We start from the raw sequence: 25,584 nt of genomic DNA on the forward strand, positions 1-25,584 counted from the left end.
TGCATTTGCGGTGACGGCATTGCGTATTCCACATTGGACAATTTACTGAAGTAATGTGTCACGGTGAGTGACGTTGCTAGGAGTGCGTTTTGCTTCACGGCATTTGCGCATGTTATGTTGACTCTCTGGCTGCTGGGAGTGGCGCTTTCTCAAGAGACAGCGAGTGAGGACATGCAGTTTATGGTATGAAATTTCAGCCATTTTTGTGGCACTTATGAATTTAATACTTTGAAGACAGAATCATCAGTACATGGAGTGCGTGCTGGACTTGTCTGTTTAAAATGGTAAAACCTGGCAAAACGTTACCATGAAACACAGAGCATAAAAAAATTGCCACCATAAATGCGTCATGCAGCAATAAAGGGAGACAGAGAAAAAGAGAGATGGGGCTTGTGACATCAACAAGGGATGGGCCTTCGACGCCGATACGGGAGAAGGCTGGAGAGAAACATCGCTGGAGCACCCCTGTCAAGGTAATGGCCTCTACTGTGGGAATGGTAGATGACCTTCTTGAACCATTGAGTCGTAGCGTTTTATTTGCCTCCATCGCCACTATTACTGCCCACTATATAAAAATTCTTGCAGAAAGATGCTCCCTAGATGACACTTTACGACTTCAAAGCGTATATTCTAAATTTTCTATTGGACCTGGTGAGGGATCTTACAAGTGAAACAAGAACAGTGCATGCAGTACAAATGTATGCAATATTTCTTATGCTGTATCATTAAAGTGTGCGATAAGAAGTCAGCCACATATGTTTCAATATTTGTTTGCAAGTACTGCATGAGAATTAAGAGCTAAGTACAAGCAAACTCACAAATTGTCTTTAGCCACAATGTAGTGCGAGTCACAGATTCTTCTTGCAATTCCATCTTCTCTCAGCTTCCTCAGGAAATAGACAAGTGCCTCTAACCACAATTTTTCGCTCAAGGCGGCTCTGTGAACAAAAAAAAAAGGTCAGTGAAATATTAAAATGCCAGCACAACTGCAGGGAGCTTGAACTGAAGCCCAAGTGGCTGTGACAGCTGCGTATTCATAAGATCACTCTCTGCTTTAAGGAGTGTGTAAGCTGCACAGTTGCTTGGTAGATACAGAGTTACGTACTTGTTCACAATGGAGTCAAAGACATCATTTGAAAACGTCTCCATAGCTGCATTCAAGGCCGAATGGTTCTCAGTGTCCTCTTTATCTTCAACAAAAACTGTACGAGCCTGAAAAAGAGATCATGTACGTAGCTGATAAGTGACAAGAAACTGTGGCCCAGCTAATGTAACAGTTCTATTACAATGCTATTCTTTTTCATGCTTCATCAATGGTTTAAGTTGCCCTGGGATTACAAGTTCTCGCTTGGATTGACTGGTCATGATTGGTGTATGATAAGAAAGGAATTAAGATCGAGCAAATGTAATCGCTACATTATACCAGCCCACACTTTTGTAATATCAGATACCCCTGTTCTGTCTCAGACACTTGCGATTCTCTTGACATGGGAGAGTGCATTCAAATAAAGTACGTCGGAGAAACTGTTTTAGGTCATTTACACTTGCATTCTTGGGCACGTGGTGGCCCTATTGACTGAGAGTACATTGTGCACAGAGCCAACTAGCAATGCGCAACAGTTGAAACAGACACCGTAAAGCTCTAATACAATATATGTTAGTGATATGGTTGAACAGGTTAACAATACATCACATGCAAGGAGCTGTACAGATGTGTGTTGATTGTGTGATGCGTGTTCCTGTGTGTTGGTTATTATCACTACAGACAAGCTGTGTGCTTATACCCAAAGGTCAGACAGAACTGGGGCAAGGAAATCGGACAACACTGGTACTTTTGCTCTTAATTATTCACCACCTTGAGCAATAATCTCTACCAAATAACATTTGTAAACTTAGCCACACCTTTTATTTTGCCTTTCGAGAAAATTTACGCCAGTAAAGCACTTCTTTTTTTTTTTTCATGCACTGAGTGCGATGACAGTCCTGCCACATTTTCGTGATGTCGTGCTCTGCAGTTTGTGCATAAGCAATGGCAACCATGTTCGAAAAAATCCCCTTCTTTCATATGACTGCTTGGATGGCTGCGCAACACAGTTGCTTTGCTGCCCTGGTAAGCCTCGTTTTTCAAATGCAATCAAGGCTAGCGGATACGAAATAACTGTAGAACTGATAGAATATCATTAGGATGTAAACACAAAACACCTATGAATAAAGAATTCAGTGGCGATTTAGTGGTAAATGCGAGAGAAATGTGTTAGCATTACATTGCACCTCATTAGCTTTGCAGCTTATTTTGGCTTTTTCGCTTACTTGACACCCATCCATTTTCTTCGAGGAGCAAAGTGCAACTGACAGCGGTCCAAAGAAGACTGAGGTGACAGCGCTTCAGCGCCGGCCCCCTTTACCTTCCCTCTCTCGAGCGCCAATTTGCAGCTGCCCGGCACTCTCTCTCCTTCGCAGCTCTGATTGGCTTCTAGACCAACCACACTCTTCTAAGCTCTCCCATTGGCATGCTCTTGCAAGCACTCCGATCTACTCTCTACCTCTACCACGTTATCGGCTTTACACACTGCACACATATACACTTTTTTCCACTTTGACGCTCTTAATGCTAATGCATTAAAATATGAGACACTCATTCATTACTTCGCATTAAGATTCATTAACACCAGTGCTCAGTTTCAACTCCCAAAGAAATAACAACATGACTTGTACAGCGTATGTATAAAAATGAAGGGGCAGCCTATGAAAAAAAAAAGTGTACTTACTCGGTGAGGGAAACAGCGCGCCAAGATCAGGAATGGGGCACATCTAAGGAGCAGACTGCTGCTTTTCAGTGGTTTCGACTCAGACTCGCCCTCAGAGACCAGCATGTGATCAAAGACTGCCTCTGTAAAGCCAGCAACGTCTGCCAGATGCGCTTGGTCTAGGTACTGACTGCTGGACTGCTTGGAGAGGTAGTCCTGCGTCGTGTAAAGCGGGTGGTCCTCGGGATGTTCCAGATGCGCTGCCAAAAGCTCCTGCATGACAGCAACACAAATGCGAGTACACTTAGCAGCAGTATCTCCAACAAAACTCAATAGTGAGGTTACCTGCAAGCGCACTTTTTATGGTCTCTGGGATTTATGCATTTCTGATAAGAGATTGTCCCATGTTCTGGACTGCAAATCCATGCTATTCAGCTCGCGAGCTCTGTATGCCTGTCAGCAAGGCTGTTAGGGGGAGTTCTACAACGGTTTTCATGCACCGCCGGAAACAGCGGCGTTCGGCAATGGCAACGTGTCGTAGCACTGTTGTTATCGACTGTCAGCCAGAAAACGGCCAGCAAAGCAGGCTGCGTCCTAACTCTAATGTGGCAACATGACTAGGTCATCAGAATGTGCAGCCAAACACCGGTATCAGTAGAGCTGGTGCAAGATATGGAAACATGTCTTGGATATAAGCAGAGACCATAGAAGTTCTAAGCTCGGACATAGTGAAGAGCATGAAAAGTCTTGGGTAGAATTTGGGCAGTGGCAAACCACACTCATACAAATTCCGTAGGGCACCAGACTTTGCTTACAGAGCCTCGCTGCCTTTCATGCACGCGTTACTGAGATTTTTATATATCTGCACAGTTTTGTTTCCCTCTTTCTATTTTCTTCTTTTTCTCCTACATATCTTTTGCTTTCTTGTACCCGAGTGTGACGGAGCAGCTGTCACCACTGTAGGGAGTACGTACTAAGGATTACTTACTCATTTTGATTCCAACAGCAAAATAGAACCACCCACACACACAAATAAGTACACACACACTGTGGGGATGCGCGACTCTCGCGCGTCCCCTGATATGTTTTTCCCGCATGGCGCGTCTCCTGTAATCCGGCTTCGCCGCGTGGCCTGCGTGATGCCCACGGCGGTCGATGTGGTTGGGGCGCAGTGCGAGAGATGGCGCGAGTGTTGCGTTGCTAACGCCGCCTCACGGCAGGGTTACTTGGGGGCGCAGGGGAGGACGGGCTGTCTTCCCCAGCGGGTCGGCGCACGGCGTGGACATTCCGCGCACGCGGCGACCGATGCTTCTGCAAGACCGCCTCGCGTGGCCGCCTTCGAACGCGCCACGATTCGCGTGACCATACACGCGAAGGACCAGGCGTTGGGATCCAGCATGGGGCGAACATATTCGCTCGCTTCCGGTCGCGGTGAGTCAGACTTCTAGATTTTTCGCGCGCCCATCGGCATGTTTTGTGGATAGCAACTCGGCTAGCAGGCACTGATCTATGAAAGGTGCAATAAATGCCCTTGTGATTGTTTGCACTACTGTGTTGTCGTTCCTTTGTCCCAAGAGCACGGGTGTGAGAGACCCCACAACACACACACACTAGCAGAATCGACAATGCAGCAAAGGATGCTACACTCACCGTAAGGCAAGTGTCATTGACGAGCTTCTCCCACTGTTGTAATGTGGGAAGAATGGATTCAAGGACCAGCGACACAGTCGGGTCAAGAAGAAGAGCCACCGGGTCCTGCTCCTCCTTGGGGATGGCTGCAAAAATACTTTCCAGGAACCGGCAGCAGCATCGGACGAGTCCTTGCCTGTTTAGAGGAAGAGAAAGAAAAGGGAGGTGACACAAGAGGACACAATAAAAAAAAAAACACTGCACAGTAAAGCTTAGTCAAATAAAGGCTACAAGTAAACTAGTACAGGACGGCAGTGCTACAACAGAGGTATCAGCTCAATAATGGAGAAAAATGCATCGGCATGCTCTTTACAAACAATCTAGCAAAACAAGTGGAACGGTAATAATGTCTCCACTTCACACGAATGCTGGTGTTTGGTGGATAGCCTATTGCAAAGCAACACTGAAACTTTCAGACGTTCAACATATTTGAAGGTTTTTTTTGTTGTTGTTGTTGTTGTGCTCGTATAAGAATCTGATTTCGATCAAGTTCATTTCACTGTGATGAACTTTAAATTATTGCTGATATTGCTGAGTTCTTTTCTAATTACAGGGTAACATTCTGACGTACCTAGGTGCTTCTTTGATGCTTTTGCAGCTTAGTTTTTGAGGAATGTACCTTTTCTGTATGGATCTACATATCGGGCTTATTTAGATGTACTTCATTCTCATTTCTTTTCGTTGAGCTCTTTAGGTAATAGCATTTAAAAAGCGAGTGTTTTAAGTGCAGTTCATAAACTGTTTGCTTTGTATACAGGGTCACTGCTGTTGACAAAAATTTTGCTTATGACCTTTTTATTTATGTACTTAATACAGTCATGTCTGCCAAATGCTAGCCATAAATATTGGATGAATGATTGACTGATTGAATGAATGAATGAACTCTGCTACACCAATGGTGGCAGCTCTTTCTGGCAGCATGTTGGGATAGAGGGCAGGTCATGGAAGAAACTGCTAATTCAACAATGAAGCCTGTACATTATTTGTTCTGCGAGTCTTTTATTTAATTGTGTGACACGTTTAATCAATGTTTGTCTTAACTATATGAAACCCATATGGGTTCCTTGAGTAAAAATTGAGAAACCTGTATGGGTTTCCTTTGTTGCCATTGCTACAATTGGGTAGATGTCTCATTTTCCCTTTATTAATTGCTTCTCTCCACCTTGCCGGTTTCCGCAGAGCTATTACGTCAAAACTCTTGCCTTTTCTTCGAGTTGTTGATAAGTTCAACTTCGCCCTGCTATCTGCGAGCCGCCTAGTTAGCTCAGATGGCAGAGTGGCTGCCCCGGAAAGGCAGTGGTCCCGGGTTCGCGTGCCGGACCAGGACGAATTTTTCAACTGCGAGGCTTTTCTTTCGAGGAACCCATGTTGGTTTCCTTTGTAGAAACTGCTACGATTGGGTGGATGTCTACTTTTTTCCTTGTTAATTACTTCTCTTCACCTTGCGGGTTTCTGGAGAACTATTACGTGAGAGGTCCGTTAATAGAAGGTTAGTTTGACTACCTTGATGCAGAGTTAAGCTGTCATCAGTCATAGTTCAATACTAGTGAGGCATTTTTTATAAAAGTGGACAAGTTAGTCAGCATCACGTCTCGAATGTGGCTCACCGCTTATCACAGGAAAGACGGCTGAGCAACATGGAATTCAATGTCGATGCAATCTTCTGAAGAAGACCGCCAGGTGCCAGGAATCCACCTCGTGCTTTGACAATCATGGAGATTCCTTGCTGCCATGACCAGCGCACTTTCTCCCGTGTCTCTGCAGGTTGCATTGCACTGAATTCTTTATTTGCTCTAAAAGAACATATGAGTACTAATGCTTTTTTAACATTTAGCCAGAGGCTATAGTAGTGGGTTCAATAAGTAATTATTAGTCAGAAGCAGGACAACTGATAGCAAACACAAGGTCCACAATGACATAAACATCAGAAACTACATTGCACAAAAATATATATACGCTCTGAAGGAACAAAAACAATATTCAAATGCAGAAGAGAGGAGGTGTGCTAAAGGGCAGTGGCATACAGACAAAAATAGTAAGCAATGTTGTGCTATGAAAACTAAGCTCATGAAGTGTTGTTGAACAAAAAGAATGAAGATTAGAGATATTTTTGTATCCTGGGGTATACCGTTTCAAACTCTGGCTACAATAGTTATAACTTGAGGTTCTGTATACACATTGTGAATAGAAGGTAAGTTAAAATTGTGGTGGACACTGTTTTTAGTCGTATGGGATTAACAGTGAAATATGCTTACAGTAAAAGGGTTATTAAACATCAAGACCCGGCTTAGTCATAGCCATCCTTATGGGACACAACAGCTCCAACAATTAGTAGCTGCGCTCTGTGAAACAACGACTTGCTAAAAGATGGGTATCTCGAAGGTGTCTATCTCAAGTGCAAGCATGACTCAAATGTCAGCACTGCACAGGAATTGAATGCATGTGCTGCTAGAAACCTACACACGACAAAGCATACAATGCTAAAACTGAACGAGCCAACAAGCACATACCGGGCGATGAAGACAGCGTACTCTGACAGTCGAGAAGAAACAGGGCAAAAACAAATTCTTCTGACTCAGACAAATTGCAACATCCCTAGAAAGAGAAAAACAGTAAATTACTCAATCATCAGTAGCAATAACCAGTGGCATGACCAACTTCCCACACGCTGACGTGCCGGCCACATTCTTGGTGGTGGTTTTTGTGCTATGGCCGTAATGGTTTTACAAAGCTACATGTTTCCTCCCTTTCTGAGCAATGCAAGATTTGGACGCGTCACTTTGCTTATGGCAGTTCACACAATTTACCTCCTGTATTACAACCATTACCATACATTTTACGCAAGTAACCGAATGTCATATAAAAGAAACGTGTCATATATGCGACGAAAAAAAAAAAGAGACATAATATAGCTTCTTAAGAAAAACAACTGAACTTCCACTCGCACATTCAATCAGTTCATGCAAATAAAAAGAAGCTTTCAGAAAGTAAAAGCACCAAAAGTGGAATCACCTCGTAACTTGAGAAAAGTGTGTTAGTGATCTCACAAACAAAGTCCACTGCCTTCAGTAGCTCCTTTCCTTCAGCCTGAGTGAAATTCTGCAGCGTCTTGCGGAGCGTGCTAAGGATACTACTGAGGTTGGAGAGTGAGATCAGAGGCTCTGGAAAGGAAAAAAAAATATATAACAACACTCAGATGTGACAGCATAAAAACAGCTTTGATGCAAGAGCTTCCAGTGGCTAACGTGGTTATAACACCATAAATGCCACGTAGCAAGACAGTGGAGACAGTGTTTGTTTCATGCATAGCTAATATTCACATGGTAAGTACATCGGAACAAAATGCTACAACATATCGCACACTGGAGCATACAGTAAAAACTCCTAAGGTAAAGGGGTGGGTCGAAATTACATTTTTGTGAATGTTAATCTATTATCACCACAATCTGCCCTCAGGCCGATGTTCCCACCATAAAATGGGGGCTGGCAGTGAGTGCAGCCACCATGTAAGATGAAGCCTATACGTCAGCAAGTCAAACACCACTGAAAGACCGTGGAAGTGATAAAACAAGTGTAGATGATTGGTAAAAAAATTCAACGACTATTACGACACTCCCTAATGTGAAATTTGAGCACAGCTGTATACACGTTTTCATTTCGCAATATATTGCCTGGCACAGACAACTTGTCTCGTAAGGCACATTGCAAATGGAGCCAAGTGCGGCGCGACTTCCTCGCTAATTGGTAGATTGCAAGAGGCAACACGTGGGTGACGCGAGGGGGATATTCACAGCAGCCACTGCAGACAGATCTCCGCTCATGCAGTGCTTTGTTTCCATATATGGCATCGGTCGACGTTCTCGTCGCATGCCATCGGTGAACAGACAACGGCTTGCTACCCTGGCACCATGTCATAGCAGTCATCGCAAGTTTTGCACGGTACTATGCTTTCCTTCTCTAGCTGTGCTTCGCATTCGCTTTCATCTTTCGCTATGCCTGTTCGCTCGGCTACACTGAGGGACAATACTGACACTCGCCGCAGGAACGGGCGGCTTAAGAGCTGTGCTCTAAAAACAAGTGCACTTGGCTGCGTGGCGCAGAATAATCAGCGTAGAATAATCAGTAAATCTTCATTATGAACTAAGGATGATTTGTTATATCAAATGTATAGGATGTTCTTGCTACATTTAAATGAGATTTTAAATAGTTAAAGGGACACTAAATTCAAATACCAAGTCGACGTGGAGTGTTAAAATACCATTCCAGAAACCTCACAGCACTTGTTTCATGCCAAGAAAAAGACTTGGTTTAAAGGGACAATAAAGCGAAACAATAAATCAGTTTAGACTAATGAAGCATTGTTTGAGAACCCTGCAGGCAGTCATTTAAAAAATATAGTTTGGTTATTAGATGAGAAAATGAAGGTCCAAGTATCAGTATTTGAATTTCGCGCTGAAACCCCAGAGCCGGTATGTCATCGTGACGTCAGGGATTCCAAAGTATGTTTTCGCATTTGGGCCGCGTTGGCTCAATAAAGGTTCCCGAAACTTGCCATGTTTAATATTTGGTTGCTTTATAACACAATGTAGTCAATCTGTACCGCTATATATAATAAGTAGGTCGTAGAAGATGCCATCAAAATCCACGACGTCACAGCCCCGAGGTGCGGGAACTTAAGTTTTTCATTCTTGCGCTTTTTCTGGCTTACCAAACGTCTTAGCGTTGCAAGAGTGGTGTTTTTGGTGTTGCAGAACGGTAATTTACTGATGCAGAAGAAATCATTTTTCACTTTAGTGTCCCTTTAAGAGAAAATTGCATCTGAAGGGTCTGCATAACTTTAGCACAATTCAAATCACCAGCTCCTGAGCAGGGAGCGATGACATTGCATACGCCATCACTGCCCTTCATGGCCGACGGTGAGTAAAATGGCGCCCAACAGGTGGCGCTTCAGTGTTTTACGCAAAACACAAATGCGTGGCCATGGAGAAACCGAGCCAAAACAGAGCATTGGATTCACCACTGCAGCTGTTCTTGGTCAAGTGGTGTGGAACGTTCGGGAATCCTGTGACATCACATGAATGTGGCATTCTCTGCTACTTGCAAGTCAGTGTGCGTTTTGTGATCCAGCAAAACCAGCGCTGCACTACACGATCACGAAACTACTGAAACACAAAAGCACAGGCAGCCCTGAGTCGAGCCAAAATGGAACCTTTCAACTGCTCTCGTTGTTGTCAAAGCTGACGTCAATGAGTACGTCTTTCTAAAATTCGAATAGAACTGGACAAGTAGCATTTTCTTTAGTCTTATAACGCAACACAATCATACTGTTATTACAAGCAGTGGAGCATTAGTGACAGAATTATAATGAGGAGTGCCTTCGTTGTCGGGCTAATACTTAAATGTTCTGAGGGGGTCTCAAATAGTGTCCTGCATTTACCAGAATTTTTTTTATTACTAAAGCTCTGTTCGCGATAATATTGACGCTTTAAGGCCAAACTACACGTATGCGTGCGAGTGCATGAAAACGCACGCCCCACGTGCCTTGCATTTGCCATGCCTCGTGACTAACGGCGGTTTGAACCTACAAGACGCATGCCAGCACGCACCCACTTGGCTCACTATTTTTGCCTTGGCAGACATCGTTTCGCATTTTTGCGACGCACTTGGTGCTGCACTCTAGCCAGATCGCTGAAAACTAACGTGTGCCACAAATACCAGAAAGGTTGCCCATCTCCAGGCTTGCCCGCAGTGACCTCCAGATAAGCTCGGATTCTGAAGAGGAGCTTGGCATCAGCTTCTGCGACAGCTGCAGCAGCTTCTCGGCCAAGTCGTTGCTCTTTAGCCACTCCTGAATGCCTGCGTGGCTCCTCCAGCAGTCGAGGGACTTCTCCAGCAGGATAGCCAGGAGATGCGCGTTGTCCTAGCAAATGAGTCCAGCACAAGTGAAGACCAGAATGACAAGGGAAAAGCAAGGACAAGGCACTCAGGGAGGCTAAGCTCAAGCCTGATGCACAAGAGAAATATACCTGTTGGTTAACGGACAATAACTCGCCAAACGACACACTTTTTGCAGTACTTTCATCATACACTGCTGCATGCTTGTATTTGTGTTACCTTTATTTACCTCATATGCCTTGTGAAAGGTATCATGAACATAAAAAAAGGATGAAAGAAGCAAAGTAATATGCAAGGCAGCACATTTACAAGAGCTTTCTTTACAGACCTCTGCTACAGCCATACACTCTATTTCGAACGAAAAATTCCCCTAAGACATAATATTTTGCCCATGTTATGCCACACCTTCAATGACTAAAAGTGCAGACAGCCATCGACCTGCGAGCAATGCAACTGAACCAGCACTGGTATGCTGTTCCGCGGCCACAGCTGTATGTCAGTATGTTTTGTATCTGCAAGTTTTTAGAATAGATTTTTTTTTTAAAGGCAGACAGGTTGCCTTCCAGATGAGTATGCTGGTACCGTATTCAATTTCAATTGGAACTGCCCGAATATGCAATAATACTCACCAGCACAGTAGCATTGAAAAGCTCTGCTGCCTCCGTCGCAGCAGCGCTGATGGAAGGAACCAGCAAGCAGTTTGCAACATGCCCGTAGTACTCCACCAAGCGATCCTGGCAGCTAGCCGAGGCAGCATCGCTTACCATGGTCCTAAACAAACTGAAAAACTCAAACACCGGACTGTTTCCTTCACTGCACTTGACACCCATTTCTGTGAGCACTGCCTCGACAAACATGCCAGAGCTTGAGACATGCAAAACTTCGGAAGCGGCTTCAAGGTACACCAAGCTGTCAGCACTGCCTGGGTTAGTCCTTGCCCGTTTCAACACTTCTGCACATATTTTCGTTGTATTTGCCATGGTAGTCGGGAGGGCCTCCAAGGGTGATGTCCGTGCGTCAAGAATCAAGGAGCTTCTTTTCGGGTGCACGGCAGAGTTTCCGTCTTCGGGTGCAACTAGCGTGACCTTCATCTGGCTTCTTGGACTTGCTGGTGGAGAGTGGATGGCGCGAAGAAGTTTTGTGAGCCGGCGCAGCAGTGTGCCGTTTGGAGGTGACATCGAGGCTATTTCCAGGCTTAGTTCCAGCAACCTGTGCCAGATGAGCTCAAGGCACTCTTGGTAAGACATTTTCGTGGCGGGCTCAGAGTCACCGGCGAGGATTTTCTGAAGAAGGAAGGCATGCAGGCTTGCAACTTCATAGTAGAGCCGCGTTCCGGAGAGACGGCTTGAGGTTTCCACGAGGCAGACTCGCAGGACTTCTAGGAGCTGCATTTCAAGAAAAAATGAAATAAATGTAGCTTAAAAAAAGGGAAACATTCTTGCATGCTGCTATGCCACTAAACTTCCCTAATGTTAGCCTGACTTGCAGCAAGTGAACACCAAACAATTAATAAAAAGCCTTCAGGGGCACTGCAACATCTGCAATTCAAGCGATCTCTTTTAGTGGAAACATCACTTGTTAGAAAACACCTGAGGCTGATAGTCCAGTTCTGTACTTGAAGGGGCAGAGTTTACTTGCATGAAAAATCACACAGGGATGAAAATGAACTAAGTTTTACTAATAGACTTAATGGTTCACTTTGGGCTCACGTGCCAATTAAAGCATTGAAATCAACCAACAATGAAGCCATACTCATTTTTACAAAACCCTGTGCCACACGCCAAATGTCAAGAAATGTGTCAGTAGCACTTATCAGCACTTTGCAGTGTTGTTCAGTGTGGTTCCACATACGTTGGAATAAAAATACTACTGTGCGGTGGATTTCACACTAAGGAGCCCTTTTCTTTTTTCTCTGATCAGGCTACAGTCTACCCTACCTGCTCTTCCAGAATGTGGCTGCGAACTGCCTTGGCATTCTCATCTTGCGCAAGATGTCGCGTCAGGACGTAACGAAGGCATTCCATAAAAGCTTGGACAACAGCATTGCACTCTGCCATGGATGCCTGCACTTTTGGGTTCAGCAGGCTGCAAGCAAAGGAACAGCAATGTAAAGTAGGCAGTCAACAAAAAAGGCCATTGAGCCATGTGATGTATGGCGCAAATGGGGCATGCAAGACGATAGGTAAAACAAAGTCACGACGCCACCAAGAAGTAATGGTTTATTGCGCACGGTCTGTACATGTAAAGCATCATGCAAAAAAATAGAAAAAAAAAGACGAAAGGGAATACACCACACAACACAGATAACATACCAGGAAAACCATCAGTCACAGACTGCTACTGAGAAAGAAGCAGCATCAGCTGCCCATTTGTTTGCTTATCAAATCCTGTTTCATCACTTATGCCAACCAATGATGCCCTCCCTCTCTCTCCTGCTCCTTCGGTTATGCGCTTGACTTTCTGCTCTTTACTCTTCTCCTTTTCACTCTTCCTACCCTCTACTGGATTAGATTGCCATCCGCCAACCAAGAAAAGCCGGGGAAGTAGTTAAAGAAAGCTATCATGTTGCACGCACACACGTACAAGCACACTGATGAGCACAGGCGAAGGTTGCTAACACAGTTAGCCGATTGTGATGACAGCATGATAACCTCCAATGTGGGCGCACAGCAACGAAAAGGAGGACTGCGATCGTGACACCAGTTTGTTAGTTTGCTTCCTGGAACGACTGGCACTGATTTCCAAGGGCAGACCTAATACGTTGCGGTGCAGACCGAATCATAAATGTCTTAAGGCGTATCAGCACTCTATTTATTACTTTTCACTTTTACTTTTACCACGTTATTACTTTTGCTAGTACCTGAAAAGCTGATATGCAACGGGGGGTGTTCGCCTAGCAGCACTAGCTCTAGGTTGCAGCGGTAGGCTTAAAACAGGTCGGTGCTATCTCGAAACGGGGAAGCAAGCACACCTTGTCGTCTTCTTCTCATCCACTAGCACCATGCCCGCTGCCCAGTGCCTTCAGTTCGAAGTGTCGAAGGATCGAAGTGTCGCAGTACTGGAGGAGAGGTGAGAACGCGTCGCAGTTCTTGGAATGCGTCGTCGCATGCCGGGGACCAGGCTGATAGGTCAGAACTGCCGGTGAGAAGCTGCGTCAAGGGGGCGATGATAGAGGCGAAGTTACGGATGAAGCGCCGGAAATATGAGCACAAGCCGATGAAACTGCGAAGCTCTTTCATGGTGGTTGGTTTGGGGAACTCGGTTACGGCGCTAAGTTTCGTGGGGTCCGGGAGGATACCGTCTTTGGAAACTACATGACCGAGAATAGTAAGTGTGCGAGCGCCGAAGTGGCATTTCTTCAGATTGAGTTGCAGTCCTGCAGTGGAGAGGCACGCAAGGACTTGCTCGAGGCGGCTGAGGTGCGTCGCAAAGTCGGTGGAAAAAACCACAATGTCATCCAAATAACAGAGGCACGTTTTCCACTTCAGCCCTCGAAGAATGCTATCCATCATTCGCTCGAAAGTGGCAGGCGCGTTGCAGAGGCCGAACGGCATGACGGTGAATTCATATAGCCCATCAGGAGTTACAAAGGCTGTCTTTTGGCGATCGGCCTCTGCCATTGGCACTTGCCAATACCCGGAGCGTAGATCCAGCGAGGAAAAGAATTCCGCTCCCTGCAGACTGTCCAAGGCATCGTCGATGCGGGGCAGAGGATAGACATCTTTGCGCGTTATTCGATTAAGGCGGCGATAGTCTACGCAGAGCCGAATGGAGCAGTCTTTTTTTTTTAACAAGGACAACCGGAGATGCCCAGGGACTGTTAGAGGGCTGGATGATGCCACGCTCCAGCATGTCGTCAACGTGCTGGTCGATGACACGGCGTTCAGCGGCCGACACACGATACGGACGCTGGCGCAATGATGTTTGTTGGCCGGTGTCGATACGGTGAACGACTGCGGACGCCCGGCCCAAGGATGGTTGGCCAATGTCAAATGAGGCACGAAAACGCTGGAGGAGCTTGATGATTTCGGTGTGCTGCGCAGGTGTGAGTTCTGCGTCGACGGCACGAGCGAAGACGTCTACAGGGGCATCGGTCGCGGCGGGAGGAGTTACGGCACAAATCGGAAGTGATGCCGTATCACCAAACATGGTGGCCGGAAGAATGCTATCGAAAGCTTCAGCGGTACCCAGGCACTCGTCACGGAGTAGGGATGATGGGCAGGCGGACGGATTGCACACGTAAAGGGCAGCAGAACCTTCGCAAAAAGTGACGACAGCAAACGGAAGAAGAAAGTTCCGGCGGCGCGCACAAGTGGTCGACGGCGTAAAAAGGACAGATGAGTTCGCAGCAGAGCTACATAACACAGGAACCAGAGCGGCGGAGAAAGGTGCAATATCGATGTCAGAGGCGGCAACAACTTTAGGAGAATAATGGTTGTCAGGGTCAAAACACGGCACTGATAACGTAAGTTCGCAACGAGCGCAGTCGATAAGAGCTTGATTTACAGATAGGAAATTCCAACCAAGAATAACGTCGTGCGAGGAACGAGGCAGGACGACAAATTCGATAACATGCATAACGCTTTGAATGACAACCCGGGCTGTGCACGACGCTGAAGGCTGAACGCGATGCGAGGTTGCCGTACGCAGAGAAAGAGAGGTAAGGGGAATGGTCACTTTGTTCAAATTGCGGCAGAGCTTCTCACTAATAATAGAAACGGCGGCTCCGGTGTCGATAAGTGCGTGTACGGTGACGCCGTCTACGGACAGTTCAATTTCGTTCGCCGGCGCAGAATGAGGCCTTGAAATGTTCGACGGAAACGCAGTTCTTGCCTCTGGAACTGCGACTGCTAGTTTTCCTCTCGGGCTGGGCAGGGTCGGCGAACCATCGGGGAAATGGATCGGCGACGTGGGGAAGGCGACCGGCGTGAATCGAAGGGGAGGCGACTGTAAGAGGTGTCCGGAGGAAGGTTAGATTGGTCCTGACGCGGAAGTCGAGCAGGCCTGTAGCTTGAGGCACCCCCACTGTCAGGTAAACGGGGGCTGCGACGGCGGCAGAATCGTGCTACGTGGCCCGGAAAATGGCATGAATAACATATTGGCCGGTTATCAGGTGTTCGCCACGGGTTGACGACAGGGGCTCCAGCAGCCGAGTAAGGAACGACTATCGGACGCGAAGGTGGCGGCGGTACATGGAAGGTGCCGGTGGCACGGTAGGAATCAGGAGCCGGAGGAGTGTAAGGCCGCGCTACAACGTCAGCGTACGTTAGCGGTCCAGCTGCAGGCTGCGGAGGAGGGGCAGATGGCAGCGCCGCGGCAACTTGCGTCTGAATGACGTGACGAAGCGAAGGAGCCAGGGTTGTTGACGGCTCGGGTGCGCTATTCGCCAGAGAGAGTTGGCGTGCGACTTCCTGGCGGATGAACTGCTTTATCTCCGGCATTAAAGCAGAGATGTCGGCAGCGTCGCGACCGAAGTCCAACGGGGAGAGATCCGCAGTGTCCTGCTGAGCAGCGCGTGTTGATGCACGTTGCTTGCGCAGCTCGTCGTACTGCTGGCAAAGCTGTATGAGCTCGGCAATCGTCCGGGGACTCTTCGCGACGAGCATTTGAAAGGCATGCTCATCGATGCCTTTCATGACGTGCTTGATCTTGTCTGCTTCATCCATGGATGAGTTGACGCGCTTGCAGAGCGAGAGCACGTCTTCAATGTAACTGGTGAAGGTCTCGTCCTGGCGTTGAGCTCGACCACGCCAGCGCTGCTCAGCGCGAAGCCGGCGAACTGCGGGACGGCCGAAGACCTCAGCCAAAGTCGCCGTGAAAGCCGACCAGGTGGTAAAATCGGCTTCGTGATTGCGGAACCATAGGTTGGCCACGTCAGTCAAGTAAAATATGACGTTTGTGAGCTTGGCGCGGTCGTCCCACTTATTATAGGCGCTTACACGGTGATATTCGGCGAGCCAGTCTTCCACGTCGTGGTCGTCTGTGCCGCTAAATATAGCCGGATCGCGCTGGCGGATAACACCAGAGCAGACGATGGCCGGGGGCACGGGAGCAGCAGCCTGGGACGGTCCCGGTTCATCCATTGTAACAGCTGGTAGTAGCGTCCGACTGCGGAGTTCCAGGATGTTGAAGAGAAACCCAGCACCTCCACCAAATGCAACGGGGGGTGTTCGCCTAGCAGCACTAGCTCTAGGTTGCAGCGGTAGGCTTAAAACAGGTCGGTGCTATCTCGAAACGGGGAAGCAAGCACACCTTGTCGTCTTCTTCTCATCCACTAGCACCATGCCCGCTGCCCAGTGCCTTCAGTACAGATACATCATTTTGACATGTGTAATCAAATACGTGGCTTTTGAAAGGACTAGTCAGAACCGGTGCGCTTACCCTTCACGGAAGGAGTCGAAGAACAACTTGTAAAACTGGACGCCGACACCAACGACCTCAGCAGGGACAAGGCTCAGGAACGGAAGCAGGTTTGGGTATATGTGCACCGCACTGCCAAACCCGCCATTTTTCAAGACCTTCCAGAGCTGAGGTAGGACAGCTTTCCTGGCATCAACATGAGTCCAGCAATCCTGCACAAAACAAACGGTTGTCGCCGCATTATGCTTGGAAGGAAGTGAACTGGTGCTGCCACAACTCGTCGGCAAACGGATAAACGAGCAAGTGCCAGTCACAAACCAAGGGTACATTTCTTGGTTTACCGTGTGTCAGCTCTCGGAAACGTCAAGCCTAGTTAACTGCAGACGTCATATGCATTGCGACTCTTGTACAGCCGTACTTCGTTGACCCGAAGTTGCATCCGACATCCAACTAGCTTCAGTCTATCCAATATCTGTAATAACCATATGCTTGTTACGCACTGATATCAGCGAGGAATGTTTAACATTTACATCTTTTTAGTCACATTTGCTATATAGAGGTTCAACTGTACTTGTGAACAAGAGTTACAATGCAATGCAATGCATATGACAAACTGATGCGCTCCCTTAAGGAAGCGTATGACAACTCCTTTAAATATATAAGAGTAAAGAAGTCAACTAGAAAACGGAAACCGTGGCTTAATGACGAATGCCTTAGGATGATCCTTGAGAAGGATTCACTGTATCATAAGTTTGTCAGAACAAGGAACCCTGATGATCTTGCAAGCTTTAAGAAATATCGGAACTATGTTACGAAATATACACGAAATGCAAAAAAGCTGTAATACGAGAACCTATTTCAAGAGGTGAGTAATCAGAGCAGTCTATTATGGCGCGAAATTAAAAAGCTTTTGCATTCTGATGTCCACAATAGTGTTGACTTTGAACTTGTAGTTGAAGATAGAACGCTAAGAGGCAAAGAATTAGCAAATATGTTTAATGACTACTTCACAAGTCTGGAAAAAAGTACTCACGACATAGCAGTAACCAAGTATTTGGGCACACGGAACGCACATACAGCTTTCCTTAAACCTACAGATCCATACGAAGTTTATGCAATTTTCATGTCACTAAAAAATAGTAAATCCCGCGATGTGAACGGATTTCAAATAAGACCTATTAAGTTTGTGCTTGATCTCTTGCTCCCAGTACTTACTCATATTTTTAACCTATCGCTGTCAACTGGAATTTTTCCTAGAAAAATGCAACACGCGAAAGTTACAGTCCTATTTAAATCCGGTGACAAAAATAAGCTGTCAAATTACAGGCCAGTATCAGTACTGCCTGTCCTATCCAAGGGACTAGAAAAAGTTATTTGTAAAAGACTAAAGTCATTTTGTGATAAACATTCCATCATATCAAATAAACAATTTGGGTTCCGTGTGGGAATGTCAACTGAATTGGCTCTGCTAACCCAAAAAGAGTTCATTTTAAATGGTTTTGAACAAGAACTAACGCTAGGAATTTTCGTAGACTACTCGAAAGCATTTGATAGGCTAAATCATCAGACTTTGCTTACTAAACTAGAACATTATGGGTTTCGGGGCATTTCTCTCGAACTATTACAATCCTATCTTAATCACAGAAAACAACTAGTTTCGATTTCATCAGAAGATTCACGTCTCCAGGAAATTACACAGGGCGTTCCCCAAGGAAGTATACTAGGGCCAGTATTGTTTAATATATATGTTAACGACATTGTCAACATTTCTAATGACGCTAACTTCATAATTTATGCAGACGACACCAGCCTATTCTTTCAGTCTCGCAATATCAGCGATCTCTCGTTGTTGGCAAATACCACACTAGAACATTTGGCCGAATGGAGCAAGGTTAACGCTCTCAAATTAAATACAAGAAAAACAAAAGCTGTTATTTTTGCACCTCCACAAAAACATCTGAGTGAAGACATACTGTTGCAGGTTGGCTCTGATATAATTGAAGTTGTTCCTAACGTTAAAACTTTGGGTGTTATATTTAATCAAAAACTAACGTGGAATGAACATGTGGAACTTATTGCATCCCGTTTAGCCAAAGCTTGCGGCGTGCTTTGTAGACTCCGTGAGACGATACCATCTAAAGTTAAGCTGATCCTTTATAACGCACTATTCTCATCTCATTTAATGTATTGCCACCTTGTGTGGGGTACCACGTCAAAAGAAAATATCAATAAATTATTACTACTCCAAAAAAAGGCTGTTCGTCATATTGCAAACGCGCCATTCGACGCACATACATCTGAATTATTTTCAAAGTATAATATCATTTGTCTAGTAAGTTTATATAACGTTAACCTTGCCCTAAAATACCAGAGCTACTTTAAGTATAATAACGAAGCGTTCTTGCGGTTGTGCAACCTAATAGAACCAATAGATATATCGTATAACATTAGGGAAAGAAAGAGATGGCAGCTACCACTTTCCCGTACTAATTATGGATCAAATCGGCTATCCAGTCGAGTCCCATCCTTATTAAATAAACTTCATGAAAACGGTATAGAGATAACTGACACTACTAGGAAAACATTACGAGACTTCCTAATTCAAACTGAGTAATTATTTTTTTTTAACGTTACTTAGGCTAGGGGAAGTCACTACTTGGCTCCTTTAAATTAGGTAGTTTTTCATTTTGATGGCATTTTCGCATATAGGATGTAACCTGCAAGAAATTTACGCACATCTTCATTTGCTATCTATGTTTCTGCATGTCAAGAAAACGTTCTATGATGAATTTTACAGCAGTTGAAAATAAATATGTATTTCTGTTATATAGTGTATATTCATATATGTCATTTGTACTGTATCATCTTGTATCACTGATTGTACATTTAGCCTCACAAGTTTTTCACTTATACATTTGTGCATTGCACACACTAAAGTGTACAAACATTATTCTGTCCCCGTTGTCATAGATAGGGGCAAGAACCTTGTCAAGCTGCAAAAAAGCAGCTTTTAGTTCTTGTCCTAGTGTTCATTTTTTGTAAATGAATGAATGCTAAATAAAGATTGATTGATACGCTATGATAATGTATTTCTACTGACCCTCCACAAGGTAGGTTGTTGTGAAGCCACTAAATAAAATGGAATGAATAAAACCTTACCTCAAGCTTTCTCCAGTGTCCTTTCAACAACAACATTACTCAACCTCAGTTTACTTCTACTGCCAGATAATCACAATTCCTGCTTCATTAATATTGAATCTTGATGGCATCTTCGACTGGTCTCCTCCATCCTCCGACTCAGAGCTAGGTGGATGCGACATCGCTCCCCCTCAGTGGCGGTTAACAAGCACACAAGTCGAATGTGAGACTCAATCTTCGAGGAAAAAAAAAGAAAGAAAAGATGGAGACCAAAGCAGGTGACTACAACCAAAGCCTGATTTCAAGCCGAAGCTGTATCAAAATCTAGCCAAGGCTGTCAACGCTTTCAGGTAGAACGGTGAATACACAGATGCATTGAGTGTCCATTGGGATGCCAGAATGCAACGATGTGTTGCGATCATGTGAACGGTAACATTCTCAGCCTTGATGACTGCTTTGAGAACGGGGTTCAGAGCACCTAAGAGCACTCGACGCAGGAGGAGAGTGATTGAAAAGAACCAGCCAAACGCAAGGTGCACGTTGTCTTTCATCAAGCCAAAGATAATGATTCTCACTAGAGCAGCCTAGAGCGCTTCTAAACAACCAACTGAAGATGCCATTACTTAATGCAAAATTAAGAGGGGGAAAAAAATTAAGGAAGAATATGAAAAGCGTGAACTAATTCTTTCAAGTTCAACACAGAAATAACTTAGGAAACTGTCTTGCTAAAGTCCACCTTAGCAGAAGTGTATCTCTGTTGACGGTCCCTGAACTCACCAAATTATTAAAAAATTATGGATTGTTAATAGAGCAATGACAGATGAAGACAGGCGAAGCACACAAACATAGTGCTAACTTCCAACAAATGACTTTTTATAGAAAGAGCACACATATATACCATATGGCATCAAAATTAAACGTGCAAGACATGGAGAAAGAAATTTGTTCAAGGCTGCCATGTCTGCGCCAATGTGCGCATTATGTTCGAAAAATCAAGCTAGACACCGTACAGCATCCAAAATGTTGTTCTCCATTTTACATTGGCCATACAGGAGCGCGGGGTCTGGCTCGGCACCAGCGCGATCGGTCGGTGCCGCCAGAAAATAGAGGTGATCCTGTTGCCTAAACAACCCGCACTGTCAGGGTGGAAGGTATTGAATATAGACAGCAACCCACGCAAGAAACATCAGTACGATCCTTTAACTTGGCCCACCACGGAGCTAATGCAAGCTGCTCATCCATACGATTCCACATGAGATGGTGCGGTAAAATGGCAATTGAGGGCATAATTCCGTTTCTTGAAAGCGCGACCAGCCCTTCCGGTGCAGAGAAAGTGTAGATTCCTCATGTTCTGCTGAAATGTAGCAGGATGTAGCAGAGTTCACCTCTTGGCGCAGTTCCACACAACTGGCGCAGCTATAGCATCACTGTCAATGGCAAACATGATAAGAGAACCTATTTTAACGCTTATGCACTAAGCGACTGCCTTGCCTGAGAAGCAAGCTAGACCGAATCTTGTTACAAGAGAGTACATCTCAATGGCACTCTTACTGTAATGCAGAAGTGACATGTGCAGGCTACAAATCAATCCTGCCCACAAGTGTGTGGCGTTCGCACCCACGAACGAAGAGCCTACCTGCACCGCAGACACAACTGACAGAGCAGCTTCCCAGATGGGCACGGCCACCACGGGATCGTTCTCGGCCAAAGAACCAAGGGTGTGGGAGCAGAGCTTGGCGCCATACACCTTGCACACATGATCCACACGGCTCAGAGACGACGCCAGGCTGTACCAGGATTTGCGCACCTGTAGTGGCATACAGCATGTTAGGAAGTGAGATTACTAACCCCATGTGACATGTCTTCAAACATTCACAACCAACATGCCAAGCCCGACTCCTGTGTGACTTTGTGTGAACAACTCCTGTGTGAGCCAATTTTAAGACCACTGCAGTGTAGAGGTCTTTCCACAGTGCAGCGTCGAATGCACAAAAGAAACCGACACACAGTATTGCCCATCGTGCCTCTGCTTGTTCGCCCTGTGCTTTCCGCATTGCACAGTAAATTATTCCATGCCAGCAAACCCAAGTGTTTACCTTTGTGAACTATGCCTGCAAATTTCTGAATCTCATCATGACATCTAATCCTCTGCTGTGCTCAAGGGCATTTCACTTTCCTCAGAACCATTCTATAACTTTATTAGACCACAGTTTATCTGTTCTAGACATTAACGTATTCTGCCCTACTCTACCTTGTTATCTTGATCTAATGTAAGACTGTATGTCTAATCCATAGTGCTGCTGTCTTATCTTGTAGTGCTACGCTTATCAGTCTTCATTCTATCATTTCTTGCATGATTCCTTGTTTCCTTTCACATTCTTTTATTAGTCCAAGTATTGGTCTAAAAGGTTAGCACAGAAAGAATACAGTGGTTAATTCGCTTTCCTCCTCATGGATATTAGTAAGCTGCCATTCACTGCCAAATGAGCTCTAAATCATCCAATCTCCCGGTGATTTCCATCTGATAATCCTGGTCCCTTGTGACTGCTTGGCCTAGATAAGACATAATCCTTCAATGTTTCAAAAGCCGACCAGCAGAGCAGACTAACTAAGGAATCGTAACTTCTGCTTGCCGCACGAATGTTCACGTTGTGTAATATCTACTCAATCAAGGTACTGAGCAATTGGCCAGTCGGTGACGTAAGCATTAAACTCAATAATCCTATGTGGCCCTGATGACACCAATCGTGTTGCAGACAAGTGCTGTCAGGAAGTTTACAAACATGCGAGGAACTTTTTATTCTGCACAGCTTCACCTTTGAAATAAAATATCAGAAAAACAGTTTGCAACAACTGCATGAGCAACTACATAGTACATAGAAACAACCCATGTTCATGCACCCAACTGCTCCCAAAATACCTAAGCAATGAGAACTAACCAAGCAGTCTCAGAACAGTTAACTGTGCTGGTCAAAGAACAACACATACATTGTTACAAACATCTCCGCAGTCTGTACTTCATGCTCAGCAAAGTAATGAAAAGCTAGTTGTGTAAAAGTGGCCACTAAAAGCCAAGTACTGCCCATACCATGATTTCTTTGTGCTTGGCCATTTTCCAGAACTTGGGCTCCTTGAGGATTGAGTCCAGTGACTCGGCACCCGACTCAGGGAGTGGTGAGAGGTAATCTATGATCATCTTCAAGCCAAGCAACGCACAAGAAAGCCATCTGTGGTACTTTGCTTCCCGTTCCTCTTGTGAAAGCTCCCTGGTAACAAATATCAAAGGAGTATGTTCAGTGTTTGACAACAATGAAGCACAAGACACGATCCTCATGTATTGAGCTTCATTGTTGTCAAGTATGCTTCACCAATCGGACAAAACTATAGCCTTCTAGAATATGCTCAGGCCGACATCCTACTGAGCACTGTGTCCTCCGTGGACAAACAGTGCTCCAAGTTGTTAATCTCACGGGAACATCGACCACCATGATGGTCAATACAACGTCACAGAGCGTGCCTGATAAAGTTGTGAGGGCAGGCACAGGCATGCAAAGCATCCTCCTGACCTAGAATTGTCTGCTAAGCTATTCTATTTGGCTCAAAATATGCCCTGTTTTCTGAGAAAGAGCTGTGTAACTCCCATCTGCTGCAACTGCCGTCTCCTGTGGCTGTCATCCACACCCAACTTTTTAAACAAATGGCTGCAAGTGGCAGATGAATTAACAAAGAGCCAGGACTGTGCCAGGCTGAATCGAATAGCCAAGCAGACAGTGCTTGGACAAGAGGATGCTCCATACACATGGGCCTAACCCTTGCTACATTTTGCAGGTGCACTCTACAATGACCAGTTGCTGACAACCGTGCCAATCGATGCCCTCATGAGATTATTAAAGATATTCACGCAGCACCAACCTTGGGTTGATATCACAAGTGACAGCCTTGTAAGTGTCCCTCGGTATATCATGTTATGTAATAAAGCACACACACACATATATTTACATATTGCCTACTTGCATACATACATGCATACCTGCATTTCAGCTAAATCTTACAAGGCTTGAACAGCTAGCAATGAGCTCTTGAACATTTACCATAGCAATAAGTCATATATAATAAATAAAGACAACTGATGTGACCAGCATTATCAATCGGGAGGAGCTTTAATCAAAGATTAGTGATGCAGGGGACAATTAAGGAAGCCTTGCCTCTTGGAAATCATATAAGCATAGCGAGCAATGCTAATAGCAACATATTAATGGCGATATTATGACACCAATTTCTTCCTATTTATACTTTTTGTGCGCAAACAAACAGGGACGAAGAATAGGGGCAACATAAGGACGAGCGCTTTCTAACAACTGGTTTCATTTTTGAAGAACTACTTACTTAAATACCCACAGAACTGCGCGATCTAGAGAAACAGAGCACGCCTACAGCGCATATGATACCCACTGATCTGCGCGATCAAGTCAAAAGAGCAACGTCAATATTACATATAACACTTGTGATAAAAAAGAAGGCGTGGACAAAAGCCACCCAGTCATACTAAAAACAGCAAAGTTTGCTGTTTTTAGTATGACTGGGTGGCTTTTGTCCACGCCTTCTTTTTTATCACAAGTGTTATATGTAATATTGACGTTGCTCTTTTGACTTGATCGCGCAGATCAGTGGGTATCATATGCGCTGTAGGCGTGCTCTGTTTCTCTAGATCGCGCAGTTCTGTGGGTATTTAAGTAAGTAGTTCTTCAAAAATGAAACCAGTTGTTAGAAAGCGCTCGTCCTTGTGTTGCCCCTATTCTTCGTCCCTGTTTGTTTGCGCACAAAAAGTATAAATATGAATATGTTCCAACTAGGCCGACTCGCAGTTATGCACCAATTTCTTATTTTATAGAAGCAGACCACTTACTTGTAGTCCGGGACAGTGTCTACTGTCTGTTGTAGAATAACATCACTTATATACTGGAAGAAGAAAAAAAAGAGAAAGTTAGGCAGACAAGAAAATCCATAACACTCATCATCACCATCATCATCAGCCAGTTTACGCCCACTGCAGGGCAAAGGCCTCTCCCATACTTCTCCAACTACCCCGGTCATGTACTAATTGTGGCCATGTCGTCCCTGCAAACTTCTTAATCTCATCCACCCACCTAACTTTCTGCCGTCCCCTGCTATGCTTCCGTTCCCTTGGAATCCAATCTGTAACCCTTAATGACCATTGGTTATCTTCCCTCCTCATTACATGTCCTGCCCATGTCCCCCCCCCCATTTCTTTTTCTTTATTTCAACTAAGATATCATTTACTCGCATTTGTTCCCCCACCCTACCTGCTCTTTTCTTATCCCTTAACGTTACACCAATCATTCTTCTTTCCACAGCTCATTGTGTCGTCCTCAATTTAAGTAGAACTCTTTTTGCAAGCCTCCAGGTTTCTGCCCCGTACGTGAGTACTGGCAAGACGCAGCTGTTATACACTTTTCTCTTGAGGGGATAATGGCAACCTGCTGTTCATGACCTGATAATGCCTACCAGACGCACCCCAGCCCATTCTCATTCTTCTGATTATTTCAGTCTCATGATCCGGATCCACGGTCACTACCTGTCTTAAGTAGATGTATTCCCGTACCACTTCCAGTGCCTCGCTACCTATTGTAAACTGCTCTTCTCTTCCGAGACTGTTAAACATTACTTTAGTTTTCTGCAGATTAATTTTTAGACCCACTCTTCTGCTTTGCCTTTCCAGGTCAGTGAGCATGCA

The 25,584-nt window shown here is 45.1% G+C and overlaps 1 protein-coding gene across 1 annotated transcript in view; it reads right to left on the minus strand.

The window, feature by feature from the left end:
• Ltn1 (E3 ubiquitin-protein ligase listerin) overlaps positions 1–25,584 on the minus strand; it is a 50,371-nt gene that overhangs the window by 20,662 nt on the left and 4,125 nt on the right. The window contains exons 5-18 of the mRNA XM_075695944.1: positions 24,736–24,788; positions 22,918–23,095; positions 21,466–21,636; positions 16,713–16,903; positions 12,269–12,416; positions 10,961–11,716; positions 10,152–10,356; positions 7,449–7,597; positions 6,947–7,031; positions 6,044–6,194; positions 4,398–4,572; positions 2,769–3,020; positions 1,106–1,212; positions 819–938 (exon numbers count right to left, since the gene is read on the minus strand). Coding sequence (XP_075552059.1) covers positions 819–938; positions 1,106–1,212; positions 2,769–3,020; positions 4,398–4,572; positions 6,044–6,194; positions 6,947–7,031; positions 7,449–7,597; positions 10,152–10,356; positions 10,961–11,716; positions 12,269–12,416; positions 16,713–16,903; positions 21,466–21,636; positions 22,918–23,095; positions 24,736–24,788 — 2,741 coding nt within the window. The remainder of the gene's footprint in view (positions 1–818; positions 939–1,105; positions 1,213–2,768; positions 3,021–4,397; positions 4,573–6,043; positions 6,195–6,946; positions 7,032–7,448; positions 7,598–10,151; positions 10,357–10,960; positions 11,717–12,268; positions 12,417–16,712; positions 16,904–21,465; positions 21,637–22,917; positions 23,096–24,735; positions 24,789–25,584) is intronic.

The sequence above is a fragment of the Dermacentor variabilis genome, chromosome 6, assembly GCF_050947875.1.
Source record: "Dermacentor variabilis isolate Ectoservices chromosome 6, ASM5094787v1, whole genome shotgun sequence".
In the NCBI taxonomy this organism is placed as follows: Eukaryota; Metazoa; Arthropoda; class Arachnida; order Ixodida; family Ixodidae; genus Dermacentor; species Dermacentor variabilis.